We start from the raw sequence: 12,931 nt of genomic DNA on the forward strand, positions 1-12,931 counted from the left end.
ATTAGCTAGAGATAACACCTGTCCAAGGTCCATACTGCAGTCTGTTTTCATCTCCTGACGCCACAAGGCCCTTTAGGTTACCTGACAGGAAGATGTGGGCCTACGGTCGCTTCTCCTTCACCAGCTGGAGTCCAGTGAGGAGAAACCAGGAGACGAGGAGATCGGCTGCTCCTGCTTGTTGTTTGGAGAGGATGAATGGTGACGTCCTCTGAAGCTGTTTCCTGTTAGGACCAATCTATCAGCTGCAGATCTATTAGTTTTAAATCTATTAATTTTAGATCTATCAGCTGTAAATCTTTTAGTTGTAGATCTATTAATTGTACATCTATCAGTTGTACCTTTTATATGTTGGTCTATTTTATTGGGACTGTGACAAAACGGAATATTTTAAACACGCATTATTAAAATCATCAAAGAAAAAATGGTATGAAACGCAACAAAAAATTGATTTGTTTATTCTTGGAACCTGTGATTCCATATTTTTGATTAACATCACTAGAAGCACAACCAGCTGGTTCAGATCACAACATGGAACTGGTAAACAGACATGTAAACAGACATGTGAACAGACATGTAAACAGACTGATAAACAGACATGTAAACACACATGTAAACAGACTGATAAACAGACATGTAAACAGACCGAGATAACAACCGGACGGAGCGACTTTCGGTTTCGCTTTCCGAACGTAACACTGACTCAGCTCCGTCCAAAGACGTCGGGCTCATATTCCACCCACAACCGACTCCCACCCGACTCTGACGCGCCCACCGATCGGTGTGCACCGGAGGTCCGACGGGGTCCCGCGTAGGTACCGGACACGGGTCCCGGTAGATAACGGGCCACAGCGGGGACGTGGTGCAGGAGTGACGGTGAGTTCCTGCCGCGATACCTCCAGAAACATTCCGACGGGAAGCTGCGGACGCGTACCTACTTCCGGTGTTAGCAGTGACGATTAGCCGCCGTTGCGACGTTTTAATTTGTCTGTTTCGGCTTTCCGGACAACACCGCAGCGGATCCGATGAAGCGTCGGTCATCCGCCCGTAACGCCACGCCACGTAACGCAACTTTTACCGTTAATCCCGCTGCGGAACGCAGCGCTAGCTCGACTTCCTTAGCCGAGCTGCTAATCAAGGCTGCTTCCTGTCCCGCTCTCTGCTCCGCTGCCAGCTCATGTTACATATCCCTCCGCCTCCTCCACTCGCAGTAACGTAGACATATCCCTCCGCCCCCTCCAGCAAAAGTGATGGATTGTTATATAAATATAAATCCTTTTAATCCAAGTCTGTCTCATAATGCGGTGCCTTTTCTAATAAAGCTACTGTTTAAATACTATCATTATATTCTTACAAGATTAAGATTACTCTGAGATTATGACTTTCTTCATGCAAAAAGATTGTACTCTTCTAATCTACAGACTATTCCTTTATAACTGTTCTAGTGCTTGGACTTTAAGTGATTTTTTTTTGGTCGATAAAACTGTTTAACATCCTTATTTTGCTCATATTCTATTTGAACCTATGGTCATCTCGTTCATTCATAGCTGATCTAAAATGAGACGTTCAACAATGGATCAGGATCCTCCTCTTAAAAAATGGACCATGAAGGATGTGCACCTCTGGCTTGTGACAAAGGTCAAAGTTCATAAAAGTTGTGCTGATGTGTTTTATGAAGAGGAGGTGTCTGGAGACAATTTGGTTTATTATACAAAGGAAGATATATTGGATTTGGGAATAAAACACGGTCCTGCAGTCAAAATCATGTCTTATCTGCAGAGCATGAATAAGGAGTCTCAACATAAACAGGATGTCCCAGCGTATGTGGAAAACTGGACCAAGGAGCAGGTGTTCCAGTGGCTGGTACAGCACGTGAACGTATATGGTCCGTATGCAGACCGGCTCCAGAGGGAGGATGTGTCCGGAGACTGTTTGGTTCACTTCAGCAAACAGGACTTTAGGGACCTGGAGGTGAAAAGCGGTCCAGCCACAAAGATTCTAGCAGAGCTCCGTAACTTGAAAACAAAACCAGAAGTGACACTGAAACCAAACCCAGACCAAAGACCAGCTCCAAACCCTACCACAACAGACCTGGGTCCGTCTCAGGCCGCTGCCACCAAACAAGAAACATGTGACCAGTTAGAGAGAAAAGCTGGAAAAACTGTGGAAAAGGAGTGTGAAAAGATTCAGCAGACATTCCAGAAGACTGCAGGGACAGAAAACCAGCAGCCAAAGACCTGGGGGGCCAAAAAGACAGAAAGTGTTGTGGTGAGGATGTTTAAAACAAATGTTCCAAAGAGGCTTCAACATTCTGAAAACACTGGTTTTGTAATTTTTGTGCAAAGTTTCCATTAATATATACCTCTGGTTCACAGGAGAATGTAGACCAGGCACACAAATCCAGGACCACAGCAGAAATCCATGACATCCTGGAAGACCTTCGAAAAGAAGACCTAAAGAGATTTCACTTCCAGCTGAGGTTGTACAGAGACTCCAAGCACAAACCCTTTTCTCTGAGCAGCCTGGAGGACAAGGACACAATGGACACCGCTGCACTGATGACTGAGCGCTATGGCAGTGAGGGGGCGTTCAACGTCACCAAACATATTCTCAAGGAAATCAATCAGCTGGATCTGGTTCTTCAGATGGAGAAGAGCCAAGGTAAGAGAAGTCGTAACCCTTTACCTACTGAGGCTAAAATTGGTGATTTGTACGTATTTTGTTATTATGGCTATAAAATGGTACATCTACGGTGAGAGCTACTCTCGGCAGACTGGGGTTACTCAGAACACAGGAACAGCACGGCTTGGTCCAAGGACGGACCAGCAAGAGGAAGCGATGTGCCCGGAGGCAGAAGAGAGGAAAGAGGGCTGGCTGGCTAACTCAGCTAAAAGCCAAAAAACCATCGATCCCCTCACTCTTCTTGGCCAACGTCCGTTCTTTGGACAACAAAATGGACATGCCACGACATGCTACCTCCATGCTACGCCTCCGGTGTCCTGCATAGCATGGAGGCATACTCAAAAAAAAAATTCAGAATTTTCTGAGAATCAATTTTTTTTATTGAGAGGAAAGAAAAGAGTCGTTACGCCACTGTGATGATGATACAAGAAAAGATGTCAGTATTTAGAGAATCAAGTCATACTCTTATAAGAAAGACTTTGATAGTGTTTGGACAGTATTGTATGTACAAACACACAAACAGACAAAATCCAGGAAACAAACAAAACACACAGAAATCTAAGACTCTTGAGGAGTACAATTTGGACATGAACTCAGGTCTGAGCAGAGCTTTAGTAGGTGGAGCCTGATTGGAGATGGGAAGCTGGTGGCTGTAGCAAACACAGGTGACAGGAATGAGTGGATTGAGAGGGAGAGGATTCAAAATAGGGAGGACAATGCAATGTCAGGGACACATCTAGGCCTACATGCAGACAGAGAATAGAAGTGAAAATCTGAAAGTGGGAGAATTGTTTTCTAAAGTTGTACGTGAAAAGTTCAAAAAATTGATTCGTTGAATGCATTTGTTCTGTTATTCTCTCAGGTCAACAGGCGCATAACTTCTCCAAGGCAGTTCTGAAGAGAGAAGCTAACCAAGGAGACAAGCTGAGAAATTTACTAACATGTGGTGGGAACTCGCTGGACAATTACGACAGGTTTGTTGTTGTGGTAAACAAGAGTGCTCCAGAACAAATTCAGCACCTCCAGTTTTTGATGAAGATGAAACTGTTCTGCGTGCTGGACTTCAACCCTGACTCTGAATGTCCTGGTGGACTCTGTCATTCATACACACAGTCCAGGCTGGCTAATTTGCATGCGCCATCACAATATCAAGGACAGACGGACACAGTAATTGGGAACCTGAACCTCTTCAAGCAGACCAGTTGGGTCTTCTGCAATGGCAGACGGAACTTTGATGATGACTCCAGCAAGGAGCTGGACTACAAGGACTGGTTGAGGAAGTCCTGCAGACATGTAGAACAGTTGGTGGGGTTCATTTGCAACCCCGAGGTGTTTCGCCATGGAAGAATTCTCATCATCTTCCTCCTTCTGTCCCCTGTGGACACTGAGAAGGACCCCTTCTTTGACACCTATAAGTGTTTCATCAAACACATTGAAGAGGAGAGTGTCATCAACATATGTGAGTCTCAGGACACATATTTGAAGTGGAGGGAGCTTATTCAGGATAAGTGTCTCTACGATATTGATAAGTTTTCCATATATGAGCTAAACCTGAGTGAGATCAGTGGTACCATAACAGCACTGGATCCGTTTGGTCAGCCATCTAGGAGGCTGCTACCATCCTCTGGTTCCAGTGCGGTTGTCCTAACCCAGAAAGACGTGGACTTCATGATGGCTCTGGACATCCTGTGCCTGAACCAATGCGAAAATATTTACGACGAAAACAGCTCTGAGTTTCACGACCTCAGAATCAAAGTGGAAGAGGAGTTCTACAAAGGAGGCAAAGTCAAGTGGTGGAACTTCTACTTCTGTGAAAAAGACAGGAAAAAGCCATTTGTGAAACGGTACAAGTTTGAGAGCTTGAAGAAAATGGTCAGGGCTCAGCTGAAGGATCCCAGCAATGTGTGTGATGTGATCAATCTGTTCCACAATCCAGGTTGTGGTGGAACCACCTTAGCGATGCATGTGATGTGGGATCTCCGTCAGGAGGTCAGGTGTGCCGTGCTGATTGATAACACACTGCCCAAAATAGAAGTGGCCATTCAGATCAGAAAACTGATGCAACTCGAAAGTGAGAAGCCATCTCCGGTTTTCCTGTTAGTTGATGATTCCAAGGAAAGTGACAGTATTAACGATCTTGTAAACTGCATTTACAAATCTGAGCTGGATAGCTTAAATGTGAGCACGAGCGACGCCCCAACCTGCAAAGTGGTCATCCTTAACTGTGTCCGTTCCCAAAGCCCCAAAGAGCTGTACAAGAAGCAGGGCCCGGTGCAGAGTCAGTACATCACTGCCTCCCTGACAAAAGAGGAGCAGATGGAGTTTGAAAAGAAACTAAAAGAGCTCAAAGAAACACATGAAAAACCAGAAAACTTTTACAGCTTCATGTTCCTGAAAAGCAATTTTGACCAGAAATATGTGGTTGACCTAGCTCGTAACACATTGGAGAACTTTGATTTCAGTTGCAAGAAGGATCAGCTGTTTGCATTTTTAGCCTTGCTAAAAACCTACGAGGCAAAATCTGAAATCTCTCTTTCCCTCTGTGAAGACTTCCTGGGGATAAAAGTAATTCGCTGGCAGGATGAGAGTGTCATGGACAGAATGAAGCCATTCTCCGACTTTCTCATCATTGACATTGGAGAAAAATGGGGAGTCTGCAAAATAATACGAGTCCTTCATCAGGCCATTGCATCTGCCTGTCTGGAAGAGTTAGATCAGAGCTTCAGTTTGAAAGTAAGTGAAATCACAATGGAGATTCTTCTATGTGATCTCTTCTTTAGTGAGGGAGTAGTCAAAGACAACTTTATGTTCTCAGTTCAACAAATGTTGATAGAAAGGCAGCTCAAACAAGGGGGTAATGATAGAGAACCGTTTTCACCTCTGATTGACAAAATCCACAACCAGCAAGGAAGACAAACTGTCCAAGATATCTTTGCGAAAGCATCATCTAGGTTTGTGAAGAGTGCCTCCATTCCTCAGGCACTGGCCAGATATTTGTGCATCAAAGTAAAGGACTTCCCAGAGGCCTTGAGATGGGCCGAAAAGGCCAAGAAAATTGTTGAGAATCCATACACGTTTGACACCATTGGTCAGATTCACAAAACCAACCTAAAAGCCAACAATCAAAAGGAAAAGCAGCTGAAGTCGCAAAATCCAGAGGACTTCAACAAAAACATTCATTTAGCAGCCAATGCTATCACAACGTTCAAAGCGGCACAAGAGCTTGCAAATGCCGAGGATGAACCTGAAGTCAAAGGTTCTGAGGATGAGTTGGATGACCAACCCAGAAGGTCGTACAATGTGAAGGGATATGTGGGCGTACTGGAGATAATCTTCCTGGTTTTCGACATGTTGGGAAGACTGCCATTCTTTGACAAAAGTGATCCAGTGAAGAAGATGTACTTGCAGACATTTCTGCAGAAGGCACTGCCGATCACTAGTGTCTTCAAGGAGGACAATGAGATCAACAACAGGCTGGAGGAGATCATCAGAGAGCAAGAAAGTTTTCTGCACACTCTGAAAAGTGAAGCTTCAGAAATGTTTGAACGTCTCGAATCTTACTTCACATTCATAAAACGCAACAGTTCAGAGTACGATTCAAAGAACCGGTCCACCGTTTCCACTCTCTTTCGGGAGTATGTTGTCCTGTTTTGCTCCAAGTCAGAGGAAATGAAAAGAGAACGACAAAATAATCCCCGTCTCAATGTGCAGATTGATATTGAAGAGAGGAGATTGCTACTGGAGGAGAAACAAGCCAACCGGTTTGCAGGGATACTTCAGTACTTGGATAAACCCAACACCAAAGACATTGAGTGGATCACTACCTGCTATGCATTTTTGCAACAACAACAGCAATTTGTTGACAAAAAACAAAAGACAAGAGATACCACCAATTATATTTTATCAAATATCATTCTTTATCTTTTCAATCCCAAATCCAAGTTAGTGAAGAGTCACAGCCAACTCTCCGCACTGCTCCAGAGAACCCTTGACGATGTTGGACGCTGGTATCCCTTCCCAGATCCATACTACCTGGCTCTGCTGTTATTTTGGCCCAGTCCTTCTCAGGAGAACACAGATATCAGAACATACATCAACTCGATCCAGAAGTCATCACGGCAGCGCTTGGCTTTATTTCCAAACAGGAATGCTGTTGCCCATTTCTATTTGGGGAAAGGAAATGGATTGAAGAGGCTCATTTCTAAACCACAGCTAGATGAAAATTTTACAGATATTCCCCGAAACACCTTGGCACAGAACTGGAGGAATGGTCATATATTTAAAGAGAAAGAAATAATGAAGTGCCTCCAACGAGTCAATGGAACCATTGAGCAAGGAGATGTGTTTGCCAACTATGGAGGACTGAAGATTCCTGTACGCCCAGCTCTCATTGGTGGGATAAGAAGTGGTTATAGTACAGAAAAAGTTTCTTTCTATGTTGGCTTTGCTATTAAAGGACCACTAGCTTATGATATCCAACAAGAAAAGTAAGGTCACTTCCAGCACCAAACAATGCAACACAAAAAGTTGGATGATTTCATTTTCTGTTTGACTCTGGCGTTATTATTAAACTCTGGTTACTACATTGGTTGGTTGGTTGGTTCGGCGACAGTGGTGGATCACAGTTCCGGGATAGAGAGTTGCGATGTTTGTCACTTCAGATCCATGATGAATAATAATGAATTATGTTCTTAATTTTTTTTCTTTATTTTTGCAGCCTTTATTAAAAAAACGTCTTTTTATCATTGAACATCAAACTCCACCTGCTTCTTTGTTCCCTCTGTCTGCAGCACAAAGCCAATAAACTTTTACATCAAACCTTTGGCTTGGATTTTTAATTGTCCAGAACAAACTGATGAGACAACAGTTCAAGTAGTTATCTACTTATTTAAATTTTTTAAAAATTAAATTTTATGTACTGAATTGAACCGCAAGCAACGAAGGATCATTGTATTGTAATATTGGTTTCAAAAACAAACCAAAATCCAATGTGACTTTTTAAAACTTGTATACCTTGAGAATGTTGTCATGGTTGAAAGTCTGTATGGTCCTTCAGCTCCAGATCAGGACAATGTTCCTGACTACAGATCACAGATGTTTCTTCAACTCCTGCAGCCGATCAATGGTCAACAAACACCTCTCCAGGTATCCACAAAGGATCTTGATGCCCTCCAGATCATGTTGGAGGTAAGTACTGCAGAAAGACAGTATTTCCAGGGTGGTCCGGATGTTCCTTCACAAAATTTCAGAACATTTGCCCCAAGATCTCCTTCAGTGCCAAACTATATGTCAATGGAACATTCATAAGGTGGGAAATGAGTGATGGAGCCTCTTCCAGCAGACTTGGGGCCTGAGGCAGGGTATACTCCAGGCAGGACACCAGTGCACCACAGAGCCACATGAAGGATAGACAAACACACACTCAATGTTCCCTCTAATAATTCATGTGTCTGGGCAAACACAAGCTTCCTGAGCGCACTGAGGACCACTGTGAGTAACATCAGATGTGCACGCTGTGGCCTCACACCAGCATCACACTTGTTCAAAACCTTGGATCATAGAAAGATACATGGTTTATTAAAATAATCAAATTACAGCAGCATTTGCATTTGTTTACTTTTAATATAAGTGTTTTGGCCCACTTGAAATGAAAAAGAAATCTTGTTATCCACAAGATGTGTAGTGTGCTATATGTGAGGGTCCCGCTTAGGCCATGGGAAGAGTGCTGCCTTGGCCAGTGAGGTCCAGTTGTGGCCTGACTTAGGGTCCTTTTCTGTAAGAAATTGCACATATACAGCTTTCAGACATAATATTTGTTCACATTAAAACATTAAAATTTTGCACAATGACGTGTGCTGTTGCTTGTGATACAGTGTAAATGTCTGTAACTCTTTGTAAACTATATAATTACTCCTTTTTCTTATTAGCATTTCTACTACCCAAAATTATCTAGTAGTAACAGCATTTAACGATTAATATCCACAAGTAAAAAATAAATGTCTCAGCAATATGCACAAATCTGACTTAAATTTTACCTTCTTTTTCACGTGGACACCTGTCACTCACTGAGTTAGAATTCACACACACAACTCACACACACACACACACACACACACACACACACACACACACACACACACACACACACACAGAACAACTCAAGGCACCAACACACAACAGTAATACATACAAAACATTCTTGTATCTCGAATTTTTAATTTATGCACAGCATAGAATTTCTTGTCCGCTGACACTGTGCGAGCAGTGCGCAATTGCGTACTGCTGACACTGCGAGCAGTGCGCAAAGCACTAGCTTTGATCTATGGTCAAAGCTAGTGCATAGCTTTGACTGACCCTGAAAGGTCAAAGCTGTGCACTAGTGAGGTACTACTTTCAGGGTACCCTGACCTACCCTGAAAGTACGTAAGAGTAGGTCGTGGGATGTTACAGTCTCTGACTGCCATGTTGGATATTGAATTTGTCCATCATCATGATTTTTCGTCCAGGGGCTTACTGTGCAACACTTATCACTTACAGTGGGAGATCTGACCAAAGGTTATTTACAGTAATCCCTCGTTACTCGCGTTTAATGAGTTCCAGGACCACTCACAAAAACGAAAATCCGTGATATAGCAACTACATTTTTATTTCATTATCTACGTATAATTTAAATGTTTATGAACCCTCCCAATACTGATATTAAACCACCTTCTATCTGTGTTACCTTTTTCCCACACTCTTAGAGACTGTTTAAAACATGTTTGCAAACTTGCAGGAGGAACCGTGAGTCTCGCAACGCAGTGCAGACGGATGCTGTCAGCCAATAGAATGCGCATACGATCTCACGTGACTACAGCTCATAGGAGACACTTGTTCCTCACCTCTCACTTTCTCCCTTGTCCCTAATGAGATGAAACTTACATCCCATCGAGGAAAATATATAATACATAATTTTAAAAATCCGCGATGTAGCGAAGCCTCTCATCTTGAAGCTCAAATAAGCAAATACTGTATACTATTTTACACCAAGGGAAAAGTCAGGATCAAAGCAGAAAAGTTGTTTTTATTTGGATTCAAGTCAGGAGTTGTGATTATTCAGTTTATTAGTACTAGAAGGACCAGTGTGAATTACATTAGATCAAAGCCGTGATCTCGTGTCCTTTGATTGTAGGTGCAGTATGACCAGTCATACAATACGTATTGATCAATAGATATAGATACATAGAATTATAGGGATGCATATTATATATGTACATGTCTGTCACATGTTTTTTTGATTTTGTGTCCTTTGATCACATGTTCTTTGATCACATGTTTTTTGAAATCATATATCAGGTTTCCAAATATAACAGAATTTTGTCCCAACCAAATGATGGAACTGAATGAAGAACACAGCAACACCTCTGAACAGGTGCCAGTGGAGGTGCCGGTGGAGGTGCTAGCTGAGGCACTATCTAGCACCTCCACGTTAGTGGAGGTGCCAGTCGAGGCGCCAGTTGAGGTATACAACAAGGCCTCTGACAGTGATTCCAAAGACAATTCTGACAGTGACTCCAGAGAGAACTCTGAGGAAACTTCTGACAAGACCTCTGATGAGGAGCTGGACGAGGTGTATGACCAAATTGTCATTGAAAGCATCTTCTATTTCTTGGCATGGATGACAACTAGACAGTGGATGTTGCTAAAAGCAGGAAAACCTGATAATGCCACAAAAACTCAGTTGGCAGAGGTGCTTCTAAACATCGTGTCAACCCAGGCAACTGCCATGATCAAACACCTCAACCGCAGAGATAATGCTTTGTCTATAACACAAATTCACCAGATTCACTGCGACAGACTCCAACAGAGTGTCTGCAGAGCCCTGGGACTGTCCCGACATGCTGTCATCACACACATGCTGGACAAGGTGACCAATGTAACAGATGTGTTTGTCAGTATGTATACGAATAAGAGAAAGACAAATGTTGTGTCATCCCTGCAAGTGAACAATCTCGTTATGGAAGCCATTAAAGTTTTCCAGACCATACCCAACAACCGCAGATGCCATGCACAACTAACAACGAAGTTCTTACGTGAAAGTCACTTTCTTGAGGTAGGTGATCCCAGAAATCTGCATTCACAACAAGAACTTATTGGGGTTCTGAGAGACCTTTTAGCTTCCATTGTGACGTACACGTTGAAATTTCCACATCGCTTTGAAGCTGAAGTCTTTGAACAGCTAGCTAATATTTCAGATGAAATTTATGCAGCAGTCGGTACAAAAGATGTCGAGGAACTCAACAGGTTGATAAAATCATTATTCATGCAATGTATAGCCAAAGCGTGGAACCATCGAGCAAAGGGACAGCTGACCTGGCCTGTGCTTTTCAAATTTCACGCTGAAACCACTCAATTAAATGACTGTAAGAAACTGTGGCCAAACAAACAAAACCATGTTTTACAATATGAAGTAGTGAAACCATCAGATCAAGGGCCTGGTGAAGATGAGGACATGAAATTTTGGGTTTTCTCTTCCCTGATAAATTGGTGGTGTGAGACAATTGACCTTGAAAGTTACTGTGAAAGGGTGGTGGTCGCCCTGATGAAGAAAGCCGTAGAAGTACCATTAGAGGTCAAAGTTGACAATTTCATCCCCATGATTGCATCATTTTTGGACTGGGTAACGTACGAACAGTGGGAAATGATTAAAATAGGAAAGCCAGATCATGCCACAAAAATGAAATTAGCTGAGCTGCTTTTGGATATGCTGGTGATTCCAGCCATAGTTTTGAGGGACGCACTCGACAACAATGATAAATCCGTGTCTATTGAGGGTATTCTGGAGACTCTGGCTGTCACACACATTCGTAGTTTTTGTGAAGCTCTATGCGTTCGGAAAAAGGCCCGCTGGCATGATCACATAAGAAAGTGGTCAGACTTGATCATTGTAGAACTTGACCGATATATCAACTGCCATGATAGACCACAATTTTTTAATTGCTGCAACATTAACTCATTAGTCAATCATGGAATCAAAATGTTGGAGCTAATGATGGAACACACCTCCCACAAAGATCGCACGCACACACCTCACTGCAAATTATTGGAAAGGGAACATATGTACCTCAGATTAGTAAAAGGCGACAACCAGACAGATTTAATATCTAATGCCATACTGAAACGTCTCATCCGTGAGCTGCAGGGCATCCTGGCCTTCATTGCCAATGACTTGTCAGAGGAAAGCTTGCTTTTGCTAGAATTTGAAATCATGAATGAGATTAAACAGGTTTCACACATAATTGCAGAATCACTAATTAAAAAAAACCTGAGAGAAATCAGGTTGAGGACACAATCCTTCTTACTTGATTGCATCGTCAAAGCATGGAAATTGAGGACAAAAGATCAAATGTTTTACCAACCTTTATTCATCAAAGTTAAATACACTGATGATGAAAATGCCCGAAGAGTTTTTTCAATCAAAGTCAAACCAAAAAAGAACATATTGAAGGCACGCAAGAATGCTGATGATGATGAACATTATTGTCCCATGATTCATAAAAAGGTCTTGTCTTTCTTTTCTCTGATAAATTGGTGGTCAAACCATCTTTATCACCGCATTGAAAAAATATCAAACGGCTGGATGACAAAACTGTCACCACCAACAGAGTTAGCAGGTGTACCTATTGAACATCTCATTTCATTAATTGACAGTTTGACACTGGAAGAGTGGGAATGTTTATTAAAAGGAACACTTTCTGAATCCACAAGACAGAAGGTGACAGAGCTAGCTGTTGGCGTACCAAGTTCATGTGGAAATGAGATGCAAGAGCAACAGAGAAAATATTTTGAAAGTCTGATGGAAGCAGCTCTTGAAGTAATGCAAACTAAAAATGAAGAAAGGTTGAGTAAAACGAAAAGATTTTTACGTTGGATAAAGAATGCATTTTGTCGACGGTATGAGATCACAATTGTCATTTAAAAATGGTTGTTCATTTCGATGGCATTTGGCATCTATTACCAACAAGTTCAGAATGCACTAACCCTAACCTGAACGTTTAACCTGTGATGCCATAAATTCTGGTTTGGTTTTCTCCGGGTGCGCCGGTTTGCCAACTCAGAGGGTACCCCTCTCCGACACTTGCCTTTTGTCTATAGAGAAACTGGCGGAGAAGCAGCGTGCCCTCGACGTAGACTTGAAGGTTCAAGTCTAGCTTTAGAAAAAAGTGGGTGGATGGAGCGATAGATCAATTATTTTGATTTGAAAGGTACAAAT

The 12,931-nt window shown here is 42.4% G+C and overlaps 1 protein-coding gene across 1 annotated transcript; it reads left to right on the forward strand.

Moving 5' to 3' along the window:
* Positions 1-48: 48 nt before the first annotated feature.
* On the forward strand, positions 49-7,490 carry LOC137598492 (sterile alpha motif domain-containing protein 9-like). Its single transcript, XM_068318702.1, has 4 exons — positions 49-873; positions 1,545-2,265; positions 2,373-2,658; positions 3,542-7,490. Exons 2-4 carry the CDS (start codon positions 1,555-1,557, stop codon positions 7,168-7,170), a joined length of 4,626 nt encoding a protein of 1,541 aa, XP_068174803.1. The 5' UTR covers positions 49-873; positions 1,545-1,554; the 3' UTR covers positions 7,171-7,490.
* The last annotated feature ends 5,441 nt before the right edge of the window (positions 7,491-12,931 follow it).

This window comes from Antennarius striatus, chromosome 7 (assembly GCF_040054535.1).
Source record: "Antennarius striatus isolate MH-2024 chromosome 7, ASM4005453v1, whole genome shotgun sequence".
NCBI lineage: Eukaryota > Metazoa > Chordata > Actinopteri > Lophiiformes > Antennariidae > Antennarius > Antennarius striatus.

Coding starts and splice junctions, on each gene's coding strand:
- LOC137598492 (XM_068318702.1), top strand. CDS start 1,555: ATGAGACGTTCAACAATGGATCAGGATCCTCCTCTTAAAAAATGGACC. Junction 2,266..2,372: donor AAAAGACAGAAAGTGTTGTG/GTGAGGATGTTT, acceptor TCTGGTTCACAG/GAGAATGTAGACCAGGCACA. Junction 2,659..3,541: donor TCAGATGGAGAAGAGCCAAG/GTAAGAGAAGTC, acceptor TTATTCTCTCAG/GTCAACAGGCGCATAACTTC.